At 40.9% G+C, this 26,842-nt stretch overlaps 1 protein-coding gene across 1 annotated transcript; it reads left to right on the forward strand.

The window, feature by feature from the left end:
* The first annotated feature begins 1,140 nt into the window (after positions 1 to 1,140).
* On the forward strand, positions 1,141 to 26,013 carry abca3b (ATP binding cassette subfamily A member 3b). The gene is made up of 31 exons (XM_014983581.2): positions 1,141 to 1,440; positions 2,795 to 2,884; positions 4,427 to 4,673; positions 6,606 to 6,733; positions 8,775 to 8,940; positions 9,078 to 9,337; positions 9,430 to 9,546; positions 10,408 to 10,528; positions 11,971 to 12,144; positions 12,230 to 12,411; positions 14,088 to 14,234; positions 14,345 to 14,474; positions 14,560 to 14,714; positions 15,006 to 15,161; positions 15,256 to 15,466; positions 16,169 to 16,319; positions 16,752 to 16,850; positions 18,303 to 18,501; positions 18,584 to 18,890; positions 19,561 to 19,834; positions 19,929 to 20,133; positions 20,247 to 20,466; positions 21,095 to 21,253; positions 21,363 to 21,535; positions 21,876 to 22,010; positions 22,092 to 22,286; positions 22,381 to 22,568; positions 22,646 to 22,816; positions 23,085 to 23,281; positions 23,368 to 23,441; positions 24,231 to 26,013. Exons 2-31 carry the CDS (start codon positions 2,831 to 2,833, stop codon positions 24,360 to 24,362), a joined length of 5,127 nt encoding a protein of 1,708 aa, XP_014839067.1. The 5' UTR covers positions 1,141 to 1,440; positions 2,795 to 2,830; the 3' UTR covers positions 24,363 to 26,013.
* The last annotated feature ends 829 nt before the right edge of the window (positions 26,014 to 26,842 follow it).

Consider the following 26,842-nt stretch of genomic DNA (forward strand, 5'->3'; position numbering starts at 1 on the left):
CATCACTTTTATTACTTCAAATGTGTAAAAAAAAAAAAAAAAAAATCACATGAAAACATTCTTATAACTCTTACCCAGACAGTATATTGCTGTATATTTAGCATGTTGCTAAAAAATGCTTTAACAATTGGAAATCTGAAAAGTTGGAGAAAATAGCATCTCCACAGCATGATGCTGCCACTGCTATGGTTCCCCGTCAGGTGGTGTGTGTTCAGAATGGCATAGTGTGTGACACTTTGGAATAGAATCAAATTTGATTGTATTTACACAAAAAAAAACTTTCCCGGAAAGGACTGAGAATTCTGTCATTTAAATCTGGAAATGTGTGAAATTTTTAGCATGAAAAATTAGCAGGATCCCTAAAACACTGAAAGACCTGCAGGATTTTTTTGTGGCTAATTTTAGGAAAAACATAAATGGTACCAAAGAGATAATGTACTGTCATTGCATCATTTATTCTGTCCATGTGAGAGCACCAAAAAGCAATTATGCTGGTAACGGATATGACATGCAGATTGCATAATTGGAGGGCAACAATTAAGATGCATTATGGAAATCAGCTGGATCTGGGCATTTGATAATTGGATAATTGTTTTAAATTAATGCAGCTACCTCTGATGCAGTGTCCTATTTTTTATTTTCACTTTTTTATATATATACGTATACGTTTAGCTGAATCTATTCCCTTGCTTGTACTATATTGGCACATGGTCAAAACCATTTGGCTTCTATAGGGCATAACATTTCAACAAATGTATTTTTGAAGCTAATCACATTATCTAATCTTGCTTACTTGCTACAATGCAGGCGGGAAATATTTTAAAAATTCATTTTCATTAGTCTGAATCTTCCTGTTTGCTTGGGACACATTTTTGTCACCAAGTGTTACAACAATTTTACAATTTGCCAAAACAAAAAGACAGGAGGTAAGGCTGAAAATAAAAGTGTCATTGTTAGTGATGACGGAAATGAGTATAACATATATTATTACTGTAGTGGCCTATATTGTATTTTTTAAATACATTTTTAGTTTTTACAATGATTTAATGCAGGACTGAAATATTTAAAAAAAACAAAATCCCAGCTGCTGATGAAATCACGTGACGCTCCAAGGGTGGTCACGTGTTCAGTGTTTTGTTGACGTTTGTCGGTCGCTGGCTTTTTTTTGTGGATGAATTTACAGACTTTATCCAGCCGCTGGTGCAATGTCATCGGCCTCTCTGGCAGGCAGCAAACTGGAAGGGAAGCAGCCGGCCGAGCTTCGCCGCCAACGCGCTTAGCCCCTCCAGATGCAGCCGCACATCGACAGTGAGGCTCGCTGTGATGTTTTACGGACCGGAGTGAAAAAATAAGGAGGAAATTGTTTTCACCTCGACTGGAGGAGAGAGAGATAAAGAGCGAAAGACCAACGTTTATGTTCCGAAACTGTTTGATCTTAAGGTAACTCTTCATATTTACGTCATAAAACTTTAAAACGTCAATTCCATCTACGGGCCTGCAGTTAAATGTAAGACATCAATATTTCGTTTTTGTCCAACGTTTCTACCTAGCTCCATCGTTTGCATTCATGAGATCCCTTAGGAATTGACGAGCAGCTGTATTGTCCAATCAGAGGAGCGAGAATTCGGCCTCTAGCCAATCAGAGAAGAGAAAGACAGTTTCTGTTTTTCAGGAAAGGGTCCACGTCTTTTAAGGCATTATTGTTTACTAAAACAGATAAACAAAGAAATCGTTGTCTTTTCGACACATAGCACATGACCTTTTAAACTGAATTAGGCAACGAATACGTAACATAAACCCAGAAGTATCATAATAATAGAATCGTGCGAAAGTCAGACAAATGCTGTCATTGTTAGCGTTATTACACGTTCAGACTTAATTACGTGATTATGCATAGGCTCAAATAAGGCAAAAATGCGTTTAACAGTGGTCCATTTGTGAAAAAATGATGTTATTTTTTACCAAGCACTTCTTTTTTCTTCTTCTTTTTCTTTTTACCATACCTGACAAATTGATCCCTATAGTTACATTTGCATAGGTCATTTTTTTTATCGTTAGAAATGTATTGACATATGTGGTAAAAACTGACTTTAAAAATACGAAATTGTGGGAAATAACATTTTTTAGTCATAGTTATTTTTCACATTGCAATCACAACTTTTTTTCCACATTTTTTTCACAGCTTATGATAAATGTCTAAATAATTATCAACACTAAAGATAATTTAAAATCTAAAGCTTCCATCGGTGTAAATATTTTTTTTTTATTTTTAACTGTATGGATGACCAGCATAAAGTAGCATGTAAAGTAGAAAGAAAATGAACCTCCACACCAATCTCAGGTGTTTTGCAGCCTATTGCATGTTTCATTCCAGGATCTCCACAGTATCATTCAACCACCACCATGCTTCACAGTAGGGAAAGCCACACATAGGATTTTGATATAGGATCAAGAATAAATAATTGGTTTTATCTGACCAGGGAAAATTTTTTTCATGCGCTTGCTGGCTTCCCTACACGACGGGGATTTCCTATGCTTTCTTTTAGCAATTCAACAAAGAAACACTTTCGTAACTATTTAAGATGACTAAGCTAATTTGGTAATTATGATACTGTCGATTGCTCAATTTCACTTCTCTTTTTTTTTTTTGTTTTCTGCGTTCATTTTGAAATGGAAACTGAGAGATCAGAGTCCCTTACAGGCATTTTCAAAAAAATGTGCATAGTTTAGCCCCTTTAAAAAACTGGTAAAGCCCCTGGCAAATGTTAATGTCTTCTTTTTTCAACCCCTACAGAAAGCTGGCTGGTTGGTGCCTTGTGTCTGTTCAGCTATGGCTATCGCTAGACAATTTGGACTGCTGGTGTGGAAAAATTATATTCAGCAGGTGAGTAGGACATTCAACCCTTCTCTGTCCTTATTAGGTCCCGTCAGGGTTTGCGACTGCGTATTGTCAGCAGGTGATTGAGCTCACGGTGGAGCAGCTTGTATAACAGTATTTAAGTGATGGGCTTTTGGACACCATAAATAAAATAAAATGACTAACATTTTGCATTAACAATGTCAGATATGTTCCAGCCACCTTAAAGTAAAGCTGCGTTATGTCACATGCTTTCTTCTTCCTTATAGAGCTTTCATGAGCCGTCTCGTCTTCCTTCATTTAAGATTTTAAAGGTATTGGGAAATAAATCATGAGACTAAACAAGTCAGATGTTTTCCCAGAACACCATATCATAAGATTCGAAGGCTGACAGTGTACAGATGATAGGAAGTCATTCTACTATTCAACAATGTTTAATTTTTCCCACCCACAGAGAATACTGGCACAGCTCTGTTTGTCTGTTACTGATAGTAGCTGCAGAACATTATTATCAGACAATGACAACAATAAGTTAGATTATTGGGCAATGGAATGGCCTGTTGGCTGTGAATCATACGTGCTTCAAAATATTAAACCCTCTGGAGACGCCTGTGTGAGATTGTGATTCCTGAAGAATTTCCATCAGAAAGCAAATTAGATTAAATGTAAACTAGAAAAAAATTTGGCCTATTTTTTTTTATTTTTATTTTATTTTTTTTAAATTCAGCTTTAAACAGAAGTGCTTAGAATTTGCCTCATTTTATCCCCCAAAGGATGAAATGAAACTGTTTTGACTCTGATGTTTTTACCCTCCTTTACTGAATGTGAGCCTCAATGTTTGGGAATTTTTTTTTTTGTCTATCTTAATTCCATGTTGTGTTTACATACTAAGATAATGACTCAATATCAAAGCTGCAAAAACATTATGTAATTTTTTGGCCTTAGAGAAATAATTGGTTTCGGAAGAGACTTCTAACATGCTGTGTTGCTTAAATCCACCCTTCCCATCTTTCAAAGTAAAGTCCAATTTTTTCACTGATCTCATGCTGATGTCATTTTCAGTTGTGACACAGACTAGGCCTTGAAAATAAACATCCGGTCTCCTGAAACTGTTCAACTCACTTTATGCTTTAACTACTGGTCAATGAGGTCAAACACTTTTTTTTTTCCTGAATAGAAGTAATAATCTGATAAACAAATCTAACGCACTTTAAAATAATTTTGACTTTTTGAAAGTGCCATAAAATACATTTGGCTTTTTTGTATTTGTGTTTCTTGTTTTAATTTTTCCAAATGTCACTAAAACATGCTTTAATGTATTTTATTTGGGGAGTTTTTATGCATCAAACCAAGGAATTGTAGAATTTTGATGTTCAGTTGCATTCTGGATTTTTATGGCACTTTCAAAAAGTCAAAATTATTTTAAAGTGCGTTAGATTTCCTGCTGAACCTGAAAGATATGCACATGTTAGCAAGACACTTTATTTATTTCCACGTATTTCTGTTTTAATCTATGTCTCAACTTGGCTGACTGCTATCGAAAAAAATTCTCCACTTTCTCCTCTCCAGAAACGTCAGATTCTGGTAACTCTGGTGGAGATCCTCTTGCCGCTTCTTTTCTCTGCCATCCTCATCGTGCTGCGTCAGAAGGTGCCTTTTCAGGATTACCCAAATGCCACCATCTACGAGAGCTTTCCTGTCAACATTTTACCCAGCCGCATCTCACGAGACCTGCAGCTGGGCTACGTGCCCAGTAACTCCAGCGTGGTGCGTCAGGTGGCGGAGGACGTCCGAGGCAGCCTGTCCCTGCACTCAGGTGGGTAATCGTCAGATAGGGTAACAGGCATGCGGCCAAATATCACAGGCTTCTCAATGTTTGTGGATCAGGACGGAGCTGGGAATACTGGTTCCTCTGGAAACAGCTCTCAGGAGAGGAAACACGCCACACCCTACTCCTTTATCAGCTGGACACAGGGAACGAAAGGCAGCAGGGATAACATGTCTGTCTGCTCCCTCAAGACACCAGCATAACGTCTCTTTGGTCTCTCCATAAGCGTACATACTTTGTCTGCCCGACTAGTTCTCCAAACAAACACTCAGGACACATGACAGCTCCGCAAACATTCTGACACATTTGGATTCATTTTGACAGACTGCTGTGTAAAAGCAAAGCTGGGTGAATGCACTCGTCTTCACATGTTTCCCTGTGGTCAGACATGTGAGATCCCAGCTCGACTATTAATGAATCATTTAAACAGACGAAAAAGGCAAAGTTGGAGGGGAATTCAATGGATTACATTTTATTATTGTCACATGCACGGCAAATGTATAGCATGCCTAAAATAAAATGCTTTTTTAACAGTGGGCTCATATTTAACTACTGCTACCGGTGATCTGCACAAATACTAAGTAATCTAGTTTTTGTAAACACCGGTAACAAAGATACAGGGAAAAGGATACGTGGTTTCCAATGTTTTTTGCCAGTAGAGTCCCAAAGCCTCAGACTTTGAACGTCTCACAGAGCTTTGTTAAGCCCATCGTCTCAAAATGGAAATAGTATTGTACATCACATCAGCAAACCACTGAATCTTATAGAGTTTGGACAATGAGGACATTAATCAGAGAAGCAGCCAAAGTCCATGTTGACTTTGGAGGAGCTTCAGAGACTTGCAGCATTACACAGGGCAGTACTGGAAATAACCTGTTACAGGTTCCAAAAGACTTTAGGCTGAGGTGTGGGTTCACTTTCTCGTGCGGTGATGACCATAAAAATACTGGCAGAGTTCCAGTGGATTGGCTTATCAACGCATATCCATGTATTAGAATGACCCAGTCAAAGTCCAGAACTAAATTCTACTGATAATCTGTGGCAAGACTTGATTCTAAATGCAGTCCGACTGAGTTCGGGCCACTTTGCAAAGAATTGTAAAATATTTCAATCTCTGCATACGCACAGCTGGTAGAGATTTGGTAATTGTTGCAAAGAGTGCGTGTTGAATGCATTAAGAAAGGCTTGAATGTAAACGCACAGCAGACCTCTCAGGTTTTTAGTGGTAAAACTATTTGATAGCAATGCATGCTTTTCTTTCCACTTCACAAATGTGCTCTACTCTCATACAATACTCTTAAAGTGTATTGAAATTTGTGGCTTCCAAGAGAAAATGTGAAAAAAAAAAAAGTCAATGGCTAAAAGTACTATTGCAAGGTGCTGAAAATATGACTCTTATTTTCTTCTCTACTTATGGAGTTACATTTGCTTTCTTTATGTTTGCCCACTAGTAAATAAGGCACAATAATCTCTCATTAAGCTGTACTGAAATTGCCAGCAACCTGTGTGATTATTGTTTAGACTTTTGGTTTGGCAGCTACTTGCATTGCCCTCCATTCCCTCAGATAGTCTTTTACGCAATGTTTGTTTTATGAGGCTAACCCAGATTTAACCCTGGCACCGATCTAATGCTTACAGTTTGTGCACAGTACTCACAGTATCTTTGTATGTGTTTGATAGAAGAATAGAAAATGACAAGTTCGGGGGGAAAAAAAAAATTTAATAAACACTGTGGGGAAAACTAAAAATAATGATCTATTGTTGATGTCTCTGTTTGGGGAAGTCACGGTACTCAGGATGGCAGCCAGATCTTGACTGTTTTCCTGCTCGTGAGAGGGAAACAAAGAAACCAAGAGGCCGACATGGGTACAGTCGAACATGAGAGAGAAGTACCACTTTTTGTGTTTGTCTTGGTCGCAGTGCGTGGCTTTGAGACAGAGGAGCAGTTCGAGAGGCACGTCCGAACCGACCCTCAGTCGCACCAGATATTGGCTGCTGTCATCTTTGAGCACCCCTTCACTCATGACGACGAGCCCCTACCCCTGCAGGTAAAAGGCATCGCACGCTCTATCACGCCCATGCCATCTGTACGTGAGGAGAAAAACCAGCGTTGCTGGTCCACTTCCTTAAAATGTTGTTGATTTACTGGTTCAGAGTTGACAGCTTGAACAGGAGGAAGAATCCAGTCTGATTTCATTGACTCTGGAGAGTTTTAACTGTTGAGATATAACATTTATTCTTGCGCAGCCAGAAAAACTAGAAGAGCAGAGCTCTGTGCTGTAAAGGAAACACCGATGCTTACCGCAGTAAAAGGAAATGCACCTTGACTAGAGTAAATCACCAATATCACCACTGTATCGTTACATTTTACACCTTCACTGTTTTCACTTCAGTTCACCTGCAGTCACAGTCATAAAATCTGAGGCTACAAATGCACAAAGTCTAATGTAAAACAATAAACTGTTCACATACAAGCATTCATTCCTTTCAAGCTTTTTTTTTTACTTTTGTTTACAAAGTATTGCGTTAAGAGGCTCATTAATCAAAGCGACAAAGTAATACATTGAAGAAGAATTAGATAAAACTCATAAAACTTGACAGTGGATAATATTTCAGTGTAGTTCCTAATATATGTGGTTCCATTTCTCATAAGATATAAATAGTCAAATGCTGCAAACCTCAAGTTGCTGAACTGGCTGACCACCACAGACAGTTTTGCAGCTATACAAAGGTTTATTTAGATTTGTAGATAAAGCATTTATCTACAAATCTATTCTCACATGACTGAAACTTCACAGTTTTCTGTTTTCACTGAAATTAGTCGGTCTTTATTTACAGTTGAAACCAGATTTTTAAATACACTGTATTAAAGAGAAGAAGCAAACAACCGTTTTTCTTTCTTACCGACATTGAATCAGACAATTTTTTTTTTACATCGGTTAAAATTACTAGAATTATTTCTAGTTATTTTTTGCTAAGTACCAGGAAAAATATCAAAGATATTGCAGATGTTTGAAAATAATCTCTTCAAATTCAGAATTTTACATTGATTTCCATAGTATTTGTTAGAATGGATTTTTAAACTTTATGACTTGACTCAAAGGTTTTGGATTTCTTTCTGGAATCTTCTCACAAGCGTTTTCTGGTATTACGTCCCGTTGTTCATGACAGAAATAGTGCTACTGTGTCCGGTCTCCAGGCTTATACACCTTTTCAACTAAGCCTACTAATCTCATGCAGCGCTGAGATCTAGGCTTTGTGAATGCCACTCCAAAACATTGACTTTGTCATCCTTAAGCCACTTTGTAGCTAATTTGGCAGCATCCTCTGAGTAATTGACTCATTAGCACCCAAGCTTTAATCTTCTACATAATCTCTTGAGATGTTTATTTAATTTTTCCATTTCATCACCTTCCTAAAGTAATGGCCTAAGTCACTTTTTTTTTTTTTTTTGCCAAAAGTGTTTTTTTTTTTAACTCAAATCTTCTGGCAATAAATAACTTGGGCCATTATTTTAAGAAGGTAACAATATGATGTTCTTTCCTCATGATGTCATTGGTTTTAGGAAGTGCACCAATCCATTCTGCTCCAAAACACCCACACAGCATACACAGCTGGTGCTCTCAGTCTTGGAAAAAATTTCCCCTTAGCCACAGATTAGTTTCATCACATTGCAAAAGTGCATTTGCAAACTTTAATCTGGTGTTCTGTGGTTCATTTTAGACTATTTGACTTGTTCCTCTGTGATGTCGATGCAGGACTTTTATTTACGTACCAGCATCTTCATAAGATCCTTTTCTTTTGTTCTGTGACTGAGATTCACATTTCTCATCAAAAACCCTTTCACTTCCGGGACACAAAACAGGTCTTCTTCCTGAAAGCACATTGGAGGTTACATATAACCATATTCTGGGTCCTTTCATATAACTGTTTGAACAGAAGATTGTGACACCTTCAAGCATATAGTCCAGTCAACGAAACCTTTAAAGGAGCCTTAGATTCTACCGGAGACACTAAGCATTAAGCTTTGCTCTAAAGTTGATTGTGATTTTGCTGTTTTTATTTAATTTCTACTCTCTTGACTTACAGGTGAGCTACCACCTGCGCTTCACCTTCACCCCACGCAACGCCCCGCCTAGGGAGAAGTCTGAACTGAGCCCAAACAGCGACCTGGACTGGCATACTCTCAGCCTCTTTCCCCTTTTCCAGCTGCCAGGGCCAAGGGAGCAGCATGACAAGGACGGTGGGACACCAGGTGACAACCAATTTTTGTGCATAAATTGTGGTTAACCATCTTAAAATCCTCATAGATTTTGATAGATTTGCTCCTCTATAGATTTCAGTGAATCATTTCTTCAATGATTTTTTTTTAATTTATTTTTTTATACCAAGGTTATTACCGTGAGGGCTTTCTGGCAGTCCAGCACGCAGTGGACAAAGCCATCATGCGATCCCACAACAGTACTGGAGCAGACCATCTGCTGAAACAGACCAGGGTGGTTCTGTCACGCTTTCCTTACCCCAGCTTTATCTATGATGTCTTCATCTTGGCCATTCAGAACCAGCTGCCTCTTCTCTTAGTGCTCAGCTTCACTTACACGTCCCTCAACATAGTGCGAGCTGTGGTGCAGGAGAAGGAACGGAAGCTCAAGGTACTTTTACGTGCCTCTGTGGGAAAGTAGCTTGCATGATTAATTCAGCCGTTCAACATATACATTACCTCCGCCTTGCTTGTCCGTTTCAGGAGTACATGAGGATGATGGGCCTCAGTAACTGGCTGCACTGGAGCGCATGGTTCCTGATGTTCTTCCTCTTCCTCTCCATTTCAGTGTTTTTCGTTACTCTGCTCCTCTGTATCCGGGTGAGTTTGTGACTAAAACAATCCCCTTTGTTCTGATGTAAAAGTAACATGACGTCATCGTAACTATTGTGTTTACTTAACGCGTGCACGGATCCAATGAAACAATGTCAATGTAACTTAGAGCTCAGTGCTTTTAGGTGGTGGTTCAGCAAAATGACTACAAAGGTTGTGCTCTCAGTGAATCATGTAGAAACATCTGATCTCCAGGAGAAACAGAAGGAATAAAGAACATAGATTTACCAAAATGCAAAAAAAAAAGAAAAAAAAAGATCAAATATAATTTTAGATTATTAGATTAGATTATTTATTTGCCTCAGAGGTAAAAAAAAAAAAAAGCCCCAGTTGCTGAGAATTGTGCAATTAGCAAATGTGCAGTTGCTAAATTCAGGGATTGATAGATTTATTTATTTTATCCTTAAGTCTTACTGCATCTCTCAGGTTGAGTTGCAGTTGCTTGTTTGAAAGTGAATTTTAGCAGCAGAGGTATTTAAGTGAGCTGATAGAAAACAGGCAGCTGCCAATCACAGACAAAAGTAAGATTAAGCAACACGATCTGTAAGCCAGATAAATAAAACCTTGCCTGCCAATATCTTCACAGTACTGGCATTTTGAAAGCACCAAAAAAACATGCAAATGGACACCTCCACACACTTCTGTGGGATGGTGCTACATCTGTAGTGTCTATGTGAAACTTTACAGTTGATTGTGAGCGGAAAGTTCCACTCGGTGAGATTTTTCTCTTGGGTTTTCTGTCCTGTAATTTTCTGCCTCTTTTTCATATTATTTGAAAATCCCTTTCATCACAGTTTAAATCATGCATTAGGCCGGGCACCTCCTTGACAATCCATGTTGTTGATTTAGGTGAGTCCTAACGGTGCAGTGCTGAACTACAGTGACCCCACCCTGGTCTTTGTCTTCCTGCTGGTCTTCACTGTGGCCACCATCAACTACAGCTTCATGATCAGTGCCTTCTTCTCACGAGGTGGGCGGCTTTGTCTGTTTGTAGTGGGTAATTAAGGTTCCTTTTAACTGGCTTTCCTTGTGCTGCACATGTGACCAAATGATATTTTTTTTTCTCCAAAAAGCACAAGTTGTACAACAGTTTGCAGTTTATCAGATTCTCCCCCTTAGTTCAAACTATGACTTAGAAATATGTGTAATCTTTATATGCACACATCATATACACCTTTTAATGGTTAAATGTAACTTAAGTGATTCATTTACCTTTCATTTTTAAAGGTAACTTAAGTGGGTTTTTTTTTTCCCAGATCACAAATGTTCTGCTTACAGCAAATCTTAGCTAACACACATAGTAGGAGGCTTTTGTGGTCATTTTAAATCTCAGCATTTCATTGATAACCTCAAAGATGAAGCAAGCTGTGTAAACCTCTCCTTTCTCACTTCCAAGTTGTTCTGCTTTCTGTGCTCTTTCACCCAAAGTCCATCCATCAAACCAGAATCCATTTCGTTTAACTTTTCTCCGACAACGCAGTTAAAAACTGCAGCCGTTGCAGACCGATTTTTGCCCCATTTTGCTACAACAGTCGCACACAAGTTGTTATTCATTACATGAAAAGTAATCTTGAGTACATCACCTGGAAATGTTTACAGGAGAAAGGTCTTGGAAAGCTTCAGATTAATTATTTACTCTGTTAAGACTGACATCGGTGCATTGATTTTTTTTTTTTTTTTTTTTGTTTCAAAATGTGACCTCACTGCGGTTTTTCACCTGTGACTTATTTTTCTTATCTGCATAAGGAAGTTCACTTGGTAATCTTGATCTACTTTACCTCTCTTACTCTTATTTTCAGCTGTCGCTTCAGTCAACCTTTCCTGACCTGCGCATTGTTGATAAGCTGACTCATTTAAATAATGGCAACTGTTGCTACTCTTAAGCAACAATGTAGAAGATGGGGAAACAAATTCAACCAAATGTCTCATTCACTGTCCTCTTTTGCCATTTTTTTTTCCCAGCAAAGACTCCCCCCCCCCTTCCCTTTGTATTTGCAGCTGTCTGGGCTTGCCCACCCACAGATGAACTTTTTTGGAAGAGATAATGACATTTGATCAATGGATGTTCCAGCTGAGCTCAGAATGTCACATTGGCTGCTACAAGTGGTCTTTGATGGGTTCATGTTGAGCTTATTGGAGTTGGAAGCAGAAGCAGCTCTTAGTCTGTCAGTTTCGTTTCCTCCCCCATTTTTCCTCCCTTAATGTTTTATCTGAATCTCTGGGAAAGATTCACGTTGCCAATCAAGGAAATGGCTTTTTGAAGAGCTCACAAAATCCTCTGCCTGTCAGCTATTTGCTTTCATTTATGTTATTGAATTTTATCAGCCAGCGGCATATATCTGTGATGTTTCTTTTGCGAGATTGCTCCCATTTTTACGATGGATTTTCAACATTTTCTCTGATGGTTTTTAGCCAACGTGGCGGCGGCAGCGGGCGGCTTCATCTACTTCCTCAGTTACCTGCCTTATTTGTTCCTGTGGCCTCGCTATGACTTACTGAGCCACGCTCAAAAAGTGTCGGCCTGCCTTATCTCCAACGTGGCCATGGCCATGGGAGCACAGCTTATAGGAATGTTTGAAGGCAAAGGTGAGGTTTTTGATCAAACTCAACCCCCCGAAATGCTACTTTTTTTGTTACTTCAGGTATTTATTATCATTTCTTTGCTCCTCAGGTACTGGAATCCAGTGGTCAAACCTGTTTGACTCGGTGACGGTGGACGACGACTTCTCCATGGCCCAGGTTCTGTGCTTGCTGCTGTTTGACTCGGTGCTTTACGGCCTGGTGGCCTGGTACATGGAGGCTGTGTTTCCCGGAGAGTACGGAGTGCCTCTTCCATCTTACTTCTTTTTACTGGTACGCCAATCATCAATAACACCAGATGCAAAAGAAACTTCTGGGGCTTAAGAGTGCAAATTGATATTTTAGTATTTTGTCAATTATGGTTTTAATTGGTGCTTCAAAAAATAAGGCCTGAAAATGATGGTTGATAAAAATCCCTAAAGCTTCAGCACAACTTTTGTAAACTTGGACTCAAATCAATGTTCTTTTATTTAAAAACACTAAACTACAAGTGCTTTATCCAATTTAGCAACCGGTATGTTTACTACTGTTACCTTTAAGCGTAAATCAGAAATAATCAAAGGGTTTTAAGAATATAAAACAGACAGGCTGATAAGCAGAAATATTTTCTAATTGTAGTTTGCACCAGTAAAGTATCACATGCAGCAATTTTTAGACTCAACTCTCCAGGACTCAAGCTAACACTAACAATAGCATCAACATTTTTCTTTTTTAAAATGTAGCAGAAATTTAAGATAATTAAAAAAAATGTGCATCCCTTCTTCACATTTGCAACAACACTGAAGGTCTCCTCCAAAATCAAACTGTTACAAAGCATCTACTGAGTCTAAGATAACACAAAATATAATGAAGCAAAAAAAAAAAGAAAAAAAAAGAGAGAGACTGAGGTAGAGGTATGTGGATAACGTTTCAGTGGCTGATAGATAGTTACTTCACCCACTAAAACAAACATGAAGTAGCAGCAGAGTTTACGGATTTCCCCTTCTGACAATATTACGTTATTAATGCTAGTTGTAGCTTCAAGACAGAAAGGAACAGGCCCTCCACTGCTTGGACAGGCTGTTATTTGATGTGGCTTCAGTGCTGTTGAAGCCCTGAACTTCACGGCACTGATAATAGTTAACAGTGATAAATTAATAGTTAACATAAAAAAAAAACGTTCACAAGTCTACGACTGATATGGTGCCAATGCTACTGTTAATAAGTGAGCATCCATGAAACACATTGAAACACATAAGGTAAGAGTGCATGGATCCGTTTGCTGCCTCGCTACGGGGAGGTTTTCCTTTCTCTTCGTTTTAGGCACCCTTTGACAGGTTTAGTTGATAAAGACTTTACACAGAACGGCGGTTGTCATTTTGGTCTGTTTAATGCATTTTTCTTCTTCCAGACACACCAGTAAGTGGGGCTGTGTAAGAGCCCAAGAGAGACATCTGCTTTCCGTGAGACTGGTTTGGATGCAGAGAGATTGGAAGAGATTTAAAATGGGAGGCTCGAGCATGTCAGCCAGAATGAGATCTTCAGGTTCAGCTGGTTAGAATAACAGGAAGCTACAGAGTCCTTACCAGCCAACACAAACACGGTTTATCTTTACAACAACTTTGCGTGATCCCAGAGTGGCGTTTCTTTACACAAAAATAAACTCCTGGTAATTCGTTTCTTAGCTGGTCAGGAATTCAAGGGACTGCCAGTAGGGTGTGGACGCTGACGCACGTCTGTCAGCGTCCATTGTGTGTGTGAGGATGCTGGACAAAATAATGAGCTTTAACTCAGATTCTTAGGAAGAAACATTCTCTTCTCGTGCACATAAACATCAGTCCTGCAGCTCAGCTGCGCTCCTTTGTTTCCTCTGTCTCGTCCCTGTTATTTGTAAGTGAGTGAAAATGTAATGTTTTCACAAGCATTGATCACAGTTCTTGCGTGTTTTGTTTTTATCTTCTGAACTGCAGCCTTCATACTGGTGCAGCAGCCCTCGCATGGCTATGGTGAACGAGAAAGAGGAAGAGGAGGACGCAGAAAAAGCTATGAAGGGAGAGTTTATAGAGGAGGAGCCAGCTGGAGTAGTATCTGGAATAAAGATTAAACACCTCACTAAGGTAAGAGGCTGAAGACCGACTGTCTGTTGGGTATATAAAAGGCTCTGGGTGCCAGGTGTGCACACATTACGGTAATGTGTGCACTGGTTCTGGGTATCTCCCTCTGGCAGGAGTTCAAAGTAGGCAGCAAGACGCGGCAGGCGGTGCGAGATCTGACGCTGAACATGTTCGAGGGGCAGATCACGGTGGTGCTGGGACACAACGGTGCTGGGAAGACCACCACGCTGTCCATGCTTACAGGTCACCAGTCGCAAACACGACGGGAAGCAAACACCGACCACGCACATCAAATGAGTCGCCTAACTGGGTTCTGTTCGCATCGCAGGTCTGTTTCCTCCCAGCGGCGGCCGGGCCTACATAAATGGTTACGACATCTGTCAGGACATGGCTCTGATCCGACGCAGTCTGGGTCTCTGTCCTCAGCACGACGTTTTGTTTGACAACCTCACAGTGAGAGAGCATCTGCTCTTCTATGCACAGGTATTCAACAATATAGCAGCATGCAAAGTTACTTATGAGTGTAAAATTATCTTAGAATTTCTTTCCCTCACACCAAAAGGTAAACATGAAACTCTTTATCCGATGGTGCCACTTGTTTTCAAGAACTGCTGTCTAATTAGATGCAAGTTTAAGGTGTAAAGGAGCTGAAAATGGCCTCTTAGGCTGGAGGTCAAAACTTATTTGTTGCCCGTTGACTTAAATATAAAAAAATGTGAAGCTAGTAAATAGAAATGGATTATTGTTTATTGTGTAAATATTCATTTTATGCAGCTAAAAGGCTTCCCCAAGGAGCAAATTTCAGACGAGGTGGATCGTATCATCTGCATTTTGAACCTGGAGGACAAGCGACATTCTCGCTCCAAGACCCTCTCTGGCGGCATGAAGAGGAAGCTTTCCATCGGAATCGCCCTCATTGGAGACTCCAAGGTCAGGAACTTCAAAAATGCTTTTCATGGTCTTTCATTAACTCCATGTCCCCCCCCCCTCCGTCAGTGAATACTTCCTCTGCTCCTGCCTCCAGGTCGTCATGCTGGATGAGCCCACGTCCGGGATGGATCCATCAGCACGACGGGCCACCTGGGACCTTCTCCAGGGAGAGAAACGAGGTCGCACCATCCTGCTCACCACTCACTTCATGGACGAGGCCGACCTGCTTGGTGACCGGATCGCCATCATGGCAGGAGGCGAGCTGCAGTGCTGCGGCTCGCCGCTATTCCTGAAGAACAAATACGGTAAGTAAAAGGTGGAGGGCGCTGCAGCAGGCCTCTGCCTGAAGAGATTTTTACAGGCTGTACATTTTGTTCTTTTTATATTAAGAACAACTTCAGTCTCTCTCTTCTGTCCACTTTATACATTGAGACTTAATTTCACCTTTCCTGACCGCTAGGGAAACTAAAATACAGTGATTAGGTAGCAGTTGTAAAGGCTTCAACTGCTTTAACCCTCCTGTGGTCTTAAGAGACGGGGTCAATCGGACCCCTCAAGCTTTTTACCTTATGCACGATCTGGTATAGTCACTCTGCCCCCTCATGAATTTTTTATTTTTTTTTGTGGGGTTTTGGGAACTGACTGTCTGATGGGGCACCTGCCATCCCCCCGGCGATGTCTGACTGTGACATCTGCTGCGCTTCTCCTGAGTGTCTCGCTAAAACCACAAGAGAGTTAAATATGATTGTGGAAAAAAAGGAAAAGACAAGAATCATGAACAGAAACAAAATGCAAAGCAAAGCCAAATAAAAAAGTAATTTAAACAACTTATACATATACTGTATAGACAAAAATACATTGCACTCCTTACACTCCTTATTTTAAGGATCTGGATCAGTGAGCTAGTGGCTTTGCCAATTTAATATCTCAACATTTCCAATTTTGGATTGCTTAGTAAAGGAAAACTTATTATAAAAGTAACGTGTATGTTTGCGTTTGTTCGCCAGGTGCTGGCTACCACATGGTGATTGTCAAAGATTCACTTTGTAACGTATCAGAGATCACTCGCCTCGTTCATATGTACGTTCCCAATGCTACGATGGAGAGCAGCGCCGGAGCCGAGCTCTCTTACATCCTGCCTAAAGAAAGCACCAGCAGGTAAGTTATGCTGCCCCCGGATCAGTCTTGTAATCACAGTGTGGGCGGCCTTCTAGGTATTACATTCACAAAACCGCAAATCAGCGACTGAGTCATAATTATTCTGAACTGATTTATGAGCAGTACATTTTGTTTCACAATTAAAGCTGGAGTCATTTGCTGTGTTCACTGTCAGCCCAGATTTGTTCCTCATTACATTTAAAATGAACATCATTACTTTTTTTTAATTTTTGTTTCCTCTTTACAGACATTTTTGCACATTGGGTCAAACAGTAGAAGAATATATTCCTTAATGAGAACGTCATTGTGGAAATTTGAGTGGTTTTAGGCCATCGCTTTTTCGACCTTGCTACATTTTGACCCCCTGCATTGGCGGTTGAAAGTCAGCAGGTGATGTCCAGTGTAGCACATCTCTTATGTGTGTTCACGCAGGTTTGAGCTGCTGTTTGCTGAGCTGGAAATGAACAAAGAGGAACTGGGTATTGCAAGCTATGGAGCCTCAGTGACCACCATGGAAGAAGTTTTCCTCAGGTTAGGACACAAGATCTTCCTTATTTTCATCCCTCACTGGGTTACGTTCTTCCATTCGTTTTGTGCAAAACTTGTGCACTAATTTCTGTTTGGCATCAAAAACCCTCAGGGAGAATTCCTATCATCTTTATTTCTCCTTTGTTGGTCGGTACATACCAAATCCTCCGCCACACCTTTTATTTGTTGGAGCAGTGTTTGTCTCCAGGTTCAAACTAAGCTGGAGCTGATGTTCACCTCCCTCCTTTGTTCATATAACTCCGGTTCCTGCTGCTCATTTATCACGTCTTTCTGCTTCCTCATGGGTTCGGTTCTGTATCTGTGGCAACTAGCGCGCAGCCGCTTCCTCTGTTGTGGACTCGGCTCTGCGTGCTGCTGGTACCGGATCTTTAATGATAACTTCGCTGCTCCCAAAGCCTCATTATTTACAAGTCCTGCTGAGAATCTGTTCATACCGAAAACATGAAATATGTGCCGAGACTAGCTTCTATTTGAAAAACCTTAATAAAAGATTTCATATTTAGTTTTAAAAATGCATCCAAGTGCTTTTTGTTTACACTTTGTTGCCACTTTGCAGAGAGTAGAATGCTATAAACTGAACAAAAACAGCATGTGATAATAATAATATCCCCCTACTTCTGGCTATCTGAACAAACAAATGAGACAAAACAAGATCTGAAAGGGTTTATTGATTTCTAACTTCAAGGCTAGAAAGCCTGAAGTGTTCTGAGAAAAGATTAAAACTTTGCACAGTGGGAACAAGGTTTTTGTGTTCCTGCTTTTAAAAGCAAAAATATGTTGATTATCTGTCATTCCTTAGTTTTTCTGTGAAACATTGATGTGAGTGTCTCTGGCTGGCCTGACCTTTGTGCTGGTGACAGTGACATTTATTCACTGCTAAGTGCTGTGGATGTGTCTTGGTCACATCCGACATGGATAGTTTCTAGCTGCAAGCTTCCTGTGGGACTGGCTAATTGTTCTGCTCCTTGACCAGACTGCCTACAAAAGCAGTGCAAGCATGTTTCTCTGGATTCCTTGCATTCAACCAGTAAGGGGTCAGTAAAGGACGCTCTGTCATAGAAATTGTGCAGCACTCTGTGTTTTGAGGGGTTCTTTTTTTTTTTTGGAGAGAAAAACCCTCAAAACTTTCACAATGCATTGTGAAATTTGCATTGTGCTTGAAGCAAGTGCATTCTTTCTTTAAAAGGTTAAAGCAAGAATGTGTAACTTTTTAAAGTCAAAATCTCATTTTCACTGGGTATTGTGTTCGAAGTCTGAAAAAGTTGTTCGCAGGACGTCTCATCGCTGTACTGGTCTCTTAAAAGTAGCAATTTATTTATCCATATGTCAACTTTTCTACTGTGTTTTTTTTTTTTTTCTTGTGAAAACTAAATTTATATCCTGGCGGTAAAAAAAAAACAAAAAACAAAATCTGTGGTCAATTTATGTCTGCAGAGTTGGAAAGCTGGTGGATTCTAGTTTGGACATTCAGGCCATCCAGCTGCCGGCCCTTCAGTACCAACATGAGAGACGCTCCCATGACTGGACCACCGACGACGCCAGCAGCATCAGTGGCCTGACAGATGTCACTGACTTCACAGACAGTGGCACGCTCATCTCTGACGACGGGTCAAACATTAAACTGAACACAGGGGTAAGACTGCAGAAGGTACGCGTTGCATTCAGCGTATAACATCCACGGCTCTGTCTGAGTTCTGCCGGGTTTGCGTCAACAGGCCCGACTCCACCTGCAGCAGTTTTACGCCATGTTTCTGAAGAGGGCGCTGTACAGCTGGAGGAACTGGAAGGTGATGGTGGCTCAGTTCTTGGTCCCTTTGATCTTCACTGTTGTGGCCTTAGTGGTGGCGCGCACCTTCCCCAACCACCAGGACGCCCCCATGCTGAGGCTGGCCCTCAGCCACTACGGTCCCACCAGGGTCCCCGTGGCCCTGCAGCCAGGCGCGGGTTCGCTTTCTTCTTCCTTGGCAGAAACGTATACGTCCCAACTCCTGGAGCAACTGGGCGAGCTCAGAAACATCACAGGTGAGACAAAGATCTTTTTTGAAGGGGGGAATCTTTCTTAAAAGTGGATCAAACCACCAAAAAGTGTCACACAAGAATCTCAAAGACTCTATGTGACTCAAAGCAGCAACAGTCAGTACAAAATCTGTAGGGCACAGGAAGTACAGAGACTTGTGGACTCCAAAACTTTAGAAATTGCTGCAAATATGGTTAGGTTGGTGTAAAATATCAGAACAGAGATCATCAACCAGACAAGTCGACTAAATTTTACATTTTATTTAACTGACTGATTACAAAGTAGCACATAATCCCTCCAGGTCAGCCAGACTGGATTAATGTTCACAGAAAGCCCGTAAACATTAATGTGTTATTCTTGACTCTCAATTGGATTTGTGTCTGAACTTTGAATGGGACATTCTCACACTTTAAATGACTTTGATGCTGCCACAACAATGTAAATGTATTTTTTTGAAAACTTCAAACAACATGTATAATTTATATTCACCTCTTTATATTAGTCTTGCGCAACAAATCCTTATGTAATACATTAAATACACGTTAAAGCATAAAAATTACAACAAATCCAGATGATCCGAAGGCAGCAGAGCCGTACTTAAAGTGACTCGATACTGGCTAAACGTATGTAGGAATTAACAATTTGAAACAATTTTCTTTCTTTTTGACTGTTTAGATTTCACTAATTACGTCCTGACCAATGCGAAAGCAGAAGGCGGCGTCTTCAACGAGCGCTGCGTGGTGGGCGCTGCCTTCCTTGGCAGGAGCAGCCACTATTCAGAAGCAACAGCCTACTTCAACAACCAGGGCTACCACACACCTGCCACGGCCCTCATGATGGTGGACAATGCTCTGTTCAAACTCCTAGCTGGGCCCAACGCGTCAATCCTGACGGGCAATTACCCCATGCCCAGAAACCTGTCTGAGACTGCGAGGAGCCAGCTCACAGAGTGAGTACGGGACAGGATGTCGCCGATTTAAAGAAACGGAAGCGTGAAAAATCCATGAATAACCTTTGCGTTTTGTTATTTCCGTCCTCCGTAGTAGTAAGACCGGGTTTGCCATCGCCATCAACCTGATGTACGGCATGGCCTCGCTGTCTAGCACTTTCGCCCTGCTGCTCGTAACTGAGTCCGCCATCAAGTCGAAGCACGTCCAGCAGGTCAGCGGCGTCTACCTGTCCAACTTCTGGTTCTCTGCCCTGCTGTGGGACCTGGTCAACTTCCTACTGCCGTGCCTCCTCATGCTGGTCAGTGGGAAATCCAACCTCAGTTCACAGAAGAAATATTCTGAGGCTGTGGTTTGGATTGTTTTGGCTGCCACAAGAAGAGATTTTTGGTGTGCTTTCGTGTTTCGTTCCAGGTTGTGTTCCAAGCGTTTGGAGTCGAGGCTTTTGTGGCGGACCACCACCTCATCGACGTTCTCCTGATTCTCCTCCTGTACGGCTGGGCCATCGTGCCTCTGATGTATCTGCTCAGCTTCTTCTTCTCCACCGCGGCCACAGCCTACACACGCCTGACTATCTTCAACATGATCTCCGGCACGGCCACGTTTCTGACCGTTACCATCATGACCATCCCAGGTGAGAAATGGGGCACAAAAGTCAAAAAAAAAAAAGAAATAAAAAAGAGCAGTCCGTTTTTGACTGAGAAATTCAGACTGAACCCTGAATGATTGCATTTGTGTGTGAAAAAACTATCATTCAATATTAAGTAAGCTTAAACAAGCATTAACTGACTACTGAACTTTGTAAAGCATTTTCTTTCCACCTACTTTGTGTTGATGCGTCACTTAAACTCCCAAAAAGATAAACTGAAATTATTGGATTTATTAAGACAAAATAAACAGTTTAAAAGGCATAAATACCTCAGGAAATAAGTACCGTGTAGTAAAACTGCACAAATGAACTTGCCTCTTCTTGTCTCTTGTTACCAAATACAATAATCTTTATTATTGTGTGGGAAGGCATTGAGGGCTAATGTTCACACAGAGCTGGCGCTTGGTTTGTTAAAGTGGGATGTGTGAAGCTTCTTGTTGTGGAAAGGTAAGAAAACTGCAGGTGTGATTTCAACTGTATGCGGGAAGGTGTTTGTGGAAAATCCTCGAGATTGTCTTTGGGTAAATAGCTAAAAGCAGTGATGACGATCATGCAAAGGCAAACAGAGTGTCCATCATTACTGTTCACAGTCATTCTTCCTTATTTCTCGCAGAGTTGAACCTGGTGCACCTGTCGCACTTATTGGATAAGGTGTTCCTGATCTTCCCCAACTACTGCCTGGGCATGTCATTCAGCCAGTTCTACCAGAACTATGAGTTCATAAAGTTTTGCACCTCCAGTGAAATCAGCGAAGTCATTTGCAAAGTCTTAAGTAAGTTCTACTTCAACAGAGCTGAAGTTAAAAAAAACAAAAAAACAACAACAAAAACACAGGTTGTGAAAATCATGGATTTGACTGAGTGTTGCCATGCTTTTTGCAGATATCACATACCAGCCAAACTACTTCTCCATGTCAGAGCCTGGCGTCGGTCGCTTCCTGGTGTCCCTCTCGGTGCAGGGCGTCGTCTTCAACGCTCTGCTGTTTGTCATCGAGCTGCAGTGCGTCCGCACCGTCTGCAGGCTCTTCACCTCTCTGGGCAGAAAACGCAAACAGGTGGAGGCAACAAAAAAAAAAATACCTCAGCTTGACCGTCCTCTTTCTTTAGAAACTGCACAAACCGCATTTTGTAATTTGTGGAAATTCGAGCTCCTCTTTTCGAACTACGCAGTCTTGTTAGAGGAAAAAGTAGCTTAAGCTGAAAAGTAATTCAACACCTTTAACCTAAGATTATTAAATATGCTACGCATTTTTTAATGGAACTGTGTGTTGTTTTGTTTTTACTTTTCTAAGTAGTATCGGTATTAAATGAAAGAAAATGTGATTTAAGATTTATACTGATTTAGGAAAAAAAATACTGTCATATTTTTGTCTAACATATTTTCTCGGGCCTCAGGTGACTCTCTTGGACGACGCGGCGTTCCTTCCAGAGGACCGGGATGTGGCTGAGGAGAGGAAGCGGGTCCTGGAGTGCCAGCCGGTGGTGGAGTCCATGGTCGGCAGCCCTCTCATACTGCATGAGCTCAGCAAGGTGAGCTCCGCAGTCGCCTCGGTGTAAACGTGCGTGCTGCGTCGAGGTGTAAAAATGACCGCGTCGCTCTGTCCTGCGCAGGTTTACAGCAGTGGGGAGAACCTTCTGGCTGTGGACAGGCTGTCTCTCGCTGTGGGGAAGGGCGAGTGTTTCGGGCTCCTGGGCTTCAACGGAGCAGGAAAGACCACGACGTTCAAGATGCTGACCGGCGACGAGAGCGTCACGTCCGGAGACGCCTACATAGACGGCTACAGCATCCTGAGGGACATTAAGAAGGCGAGTCGGAGAAAGGGACGCCATTCCAGCGAAAAAGGCGGATTAGATGGCGCTGAAATCTGACACCAAAGGTTTTATCTCGTTACTGTCGCAGGTGCAGCAGCGCATTGGTTACTGTCCTCAGTTTGATGCCGTGCTGGATCACATGACGGGAAGAGAGACGCTGAGCATGTACGCCAGACTCAGAGGGATCCCAGAGAAGTATGTAGCTGGATGCGTGGAGAACGTCCTGCGGTCGCTGCTGCTGGAGCCTCACGCTGATAAACTGACCCGCAGCTACAGGTGAGTGGAGCTCCGTCCTGCACAGGTGATGCAGTTAGCGCGCACAGTGTTTAACTGAGATGTCTGAACTCGTGCAGCGGCGGAAATAAGAGGAAGCTGAGTGCAGGTATGGCTCTGATTGGCGGGCCGCCGGTCATCTTCCTGGACGAGCCTTCCACAGGGATGGACCCCGTCGCTCGGAGACTGCTGTGGGACGCTGTCACTCGCACCCGGGAGTCTGGGAAGGCCATAATAATCACCTCCCACAGGTGAGCTCTTTATTCACTCTTACTGTGTTTGCTAAAAATGAGCAAAAGAGAATTATTAAAAGAGATAGGATTTATAATTTGAGAGGGTCAGACAAACAAAGTTAGAACTAACCAGAGAGTTGTATCTGTTTATGAACAATCTGTCTAAAGAAACAAAACAAAGTAAATTAATTTTTACTTTTAAGAAAATAATATATACTAATATATATAATAAAAATATGTATTGTCCACATTTTGTTCAACGTAAACGGTTGTGTTCTCGCATCAGCATGGAGGAGTGTGAGGCCCTCTGCACCAGGCTGGCCGTGATGGTAAACGGTCAGTTCAAGTGCCTCGGGAGTCCCCAACACCTGAAGAGCAAGTTCGGCAGCGGCTACACGCTGCTGGCTAAAGTCCACAAGGAGGATGACCTGGAGGACGGCGACCTGCAGCTTTTTAAAGACTTCATCGAGAGCACCTTCCCAGGTCAGAGGCCGTCAGGATAAAAGTGGAGTTGAGACCAAAACTGTGCGAGCAACCAAATCTCACTTTGGACTTTCTCCCACAAACAGGAAGTCAACTCAAAGATGAGCACCAGGGAATGGTTCACTACCATCTGACTGATAAAGCGCTAACCTGGGCACAGGTACAGTCGCTATGTTTATGTCTAACAGCTGCTGGTTCAGCTGTATGTTACAGAAAGTTCATACCTCTCCAAATGGGCTGTGTTAGAGCTCCCTCTAGTGGAGAAGGAGTGACTAACTAGTAACTTACAAGTTCAACAAAGGGAGTTAAATAATGGTTCTAGAAACTAAATTAAGTTCTACAAAATGTTTGAAGTGAAAACTTACTTCCTTTTTTCCTAATAAAGGAACAAAACCAAACATTCATGTGACAAAGAACCTTTTACAGAACCGACTGATTAAAAACAATACATTTTAGAAAATAACATGAAAGAAACGTGGCAAAAAAAAAATAGACAGGAATATTCAAATGTGATCAAATGCAATCAATATAATTAAAACATTGGACTATTTTCTTTGAATATTTTGGATTTACATTTTCTTGTTAAAATTAAGTATTTTGTGGCAAATACATAATTTTGTAATTTTATTTTATTTTTTGTTTCAATTTTGTTGCCAGCTCAGCACCACTGCTTATATGCTTCAGGATAAACGCAAACTATATGCTTTTACAGATTTAGATTTCATGCATAACATGACATAATATAACATGACATAATATGTCAACATAACAAATATAATTAATGTGCATAAGATATTTTTAAAAAGTATACTTATATTATAAATATAATAATATTTATATTATTTAAAATAAATACACTTTTGAAGTGGTTAAAATTACATCACCTCCTCACTAAGACATGCTTCACCTCTGTTGTCTCTCCTCCTCACCTTCTCTCTTCTCCGTTCAGGTGTTTGGCACGTTGGAGGCAGCCAAAGAGAAGTACCGCATTGAAGACTACTGTGTGAGCCAGATATCTCTGGAGCAAGTGTTCCTCAGCTTTGCTCAGTTCCAACACTGCACACAAACTGACAGGAAGTAGGTCGGAAGGAGCCAGGAATCCGTCCATAGTCCAACCTGAAACCTGGTGGAAGCAAAGACATTGTTTGGCTCCCGTCTCCATTTCTGACTCAAACATCAACACTAACAAGGTCAACGGTCCAGTCTGAAACTTGAGCATCTCGTCTGATTCATGAGACTCTAATTGGTCAGTCACACTGTTTGTTGTTGCCGCGTGAAGCTAGGAACGCTGATTCTCATCGCACCTTGTGGGGTGTTGATTATACCAAGTGACAAACTCCTAGATCTGCACCTTTTTTTTAACTGAGTCAAACGCAATGGCAACCCTGAACCACTACGGACTGTGTAGTGAGGGGGTTAATGTGTGTGTCTGTGTGCGTTTAATATTTGTACAGACCTTGTGTTTCTTATTTATGACTTTTACGACTTCTGTTCCCATGATTTCGTGCCGATTGTCATCACAGGAGAGTGAACCACTGATGATTGTGAAGCTGCTGTGCACCTTCGAGCCTTATCCAACAAACTAATTCTTTCCATGTGGTCCTGAACAGAAGGACTCCAGACGCCGAAGAGTCTCTCAATGTTGCCAGATGTACATAACGTGACACGTCTGTGGTACTCGTACTCAAATCGAGACTGTTTTCAGTGTAACGCATGAAATCTGAATGAGTAAAAGCATGAAGTTCAGCGGGAGGAGAGCAGCAGGGAATGAAGAATAATCCTTAGGTTATATTTAATTATTTCTTATTATAGTCTGTACCTCTCCTCTTTCAGTTAATGGGAGTCACAGTTTCTGCAGCAACGTGCAGCAGCAGGAATGTTCACCATTACAGTTTAGCTCACACACTGTTACAGGTCATTCAATTGCACTTGTGCAAGTGACGCAGTGAAAATCTTTATTTGAATGTAGATTTGCCCTATAATCATTATTATTATTCCTTATCTAACGTCTATCCTAAAAACCCCCCGAAAAAACAAACCGAATTTAAAATAGGAGGAAATCAGTTAAGGAATACTTCTAAACAAACCAGAGATAATAATCATCACTGTATTTTACTGACTTTTTCTTCTCCCATTCATGATATATTACACCCCAGATCAAAGCTTGTCAGCATTGTTATATTCCCCATGTATTATCTAGAAATGCTCAGAACTACATTTATCAAGTAGTGATATTTCCGACTTATATTATAGCTAAACCAAGTCTCCCGGTTTCCCGTAATCTCTGTGTTACAAACCGGGACAAATAAGGTTATCTGCTCATCTCCTCATACTCGAGCGAATCACGTCAGCAGTGTGATGAATGTACGCTTCCCCCATGCCGTCCAACACGAGCGAGATAATACGTTCTCTTTTATTAAGCTCTTCATTTTCACTCTTGTGACTTTTTTTCTTTTGTACTTTTTCCTTTTTTTTTTTTGTTTTTGCACAACTCTTTCCCATTAAGCGAATGACTTGAAAGAATTACAGCATGAACACTTGAAATGTACGCACGGCAAACTCTTGAAGATCGACTCCTGCTGAAATTACCGTGTCATATGTTTAAGAAAAAAAGGGAATTTGCATCATCGTAAGCGTGTATTGTACTGTACCATGGAAGTGAACCTGTCAAATCTGTACGTATCTTTGTCCTTTTTAAATAAAATGATGGCCTCCATGCAAATGGGAGCAAACCTCTGAGTGTGATTGTGGGTTTTCTGTCGAGAATACTGGAAACTCTGTTCTTGCATGATCTATTTTGTATTAGTTGCAGGCAGATGTAAAACTGGTAACGTTGGTAATGATTGTTTTAAAAATAACAACAAATACTGCAGAATATAATTTAGAAATCCTTATTAATATGGTCTCATGTCAACATAAAAAATGTATACATCTACATGCAGAATGTTGGGTAAGCATTTGCTAAAGTTGGTGAATGTTTGCCGTTCAGAATGGCTGTTCCAAAGGTAAAAGGCCCTCAGATGAAAAAGGCCCCACACAATATTTTAGTCTGAAATCCCGACAAAATGAAAGAAGATCTGAAAAATGAAATAAACTAACCATAGATTTTAAAAACCATTGAAAGTACATTAAAATCAATTCCACGATATAATACAGTAGGGAGTTTAAAATGGGTGTAACGCGAACAAATACAATTGTTCTCTTCATTAACTAAATCTCATGTATATAATAACTCTTTCACTGGCAAATTTAGTACTTTGTGACTTGGTATATTTAGATTGTTTGAAATATGAGGTCTGTGTGACACAAAGGTTGTGTGTTCATGAGGGAGGATGAGCTGGCAGGAGGTGAAAGGGAAGGGGGCCAAATGCAAACAAACAAGATGTCAATACCTGCAAAGTCAGAACAATTTAGGATAAGGAGCCTTTGCCATCATTTGCCTGTACAACCAAAGAGGAAACTTGACAGATTCAGTTCTTTATTAATGGCAAAAGGTTCCTGGCATTAGACCTTTGTGGTAAATGTATAAATCCATTTCTATATATATATTTTTATTCATCA

The sequence above is a fragment of the Poecilia mexicana genome, unplaced genomic scaffold (assembly GCF_051168715.1).
Source record: "Poecilia mexicana isolate PSO_F unplaced genomic scaffold, ASM5116871v1 scaffold_8, whole genome shotgun sequence".
Taxonomy (NCBI): domain Eukaryota; kingdom Metazoa; phylum Chordata; class Actinopteri; order Cyprinodontiformes; family Poeciliidae; genus Poecilia; species Poecilia mexicana.

Excerpts from the sequence above, each read along its gene's own strand:
- abca3b (XM_014983581.2), top strand. The coding sequence starts at position 2,831 with ATGGCTATCGCTAGACAATTTGGACTGCTGGTGTGGAAAAATTATATT. Across the intron at positions 18,502-18,583 it reads ACATTAAACTGAACACAGGG|GCCCGACTCCACCTGCAGCA; the intron begins GTAAGACTGCAG and ends TTGCGTCAACAG. Across the intron at positions 22,287-22,380 it reads TCCTGAGGGACATTAAGAAG|GTGCAGCAGCGCATTGGTTA; the intron begins GCGAGTCGGAGA and ends TTACTGTCGCAG.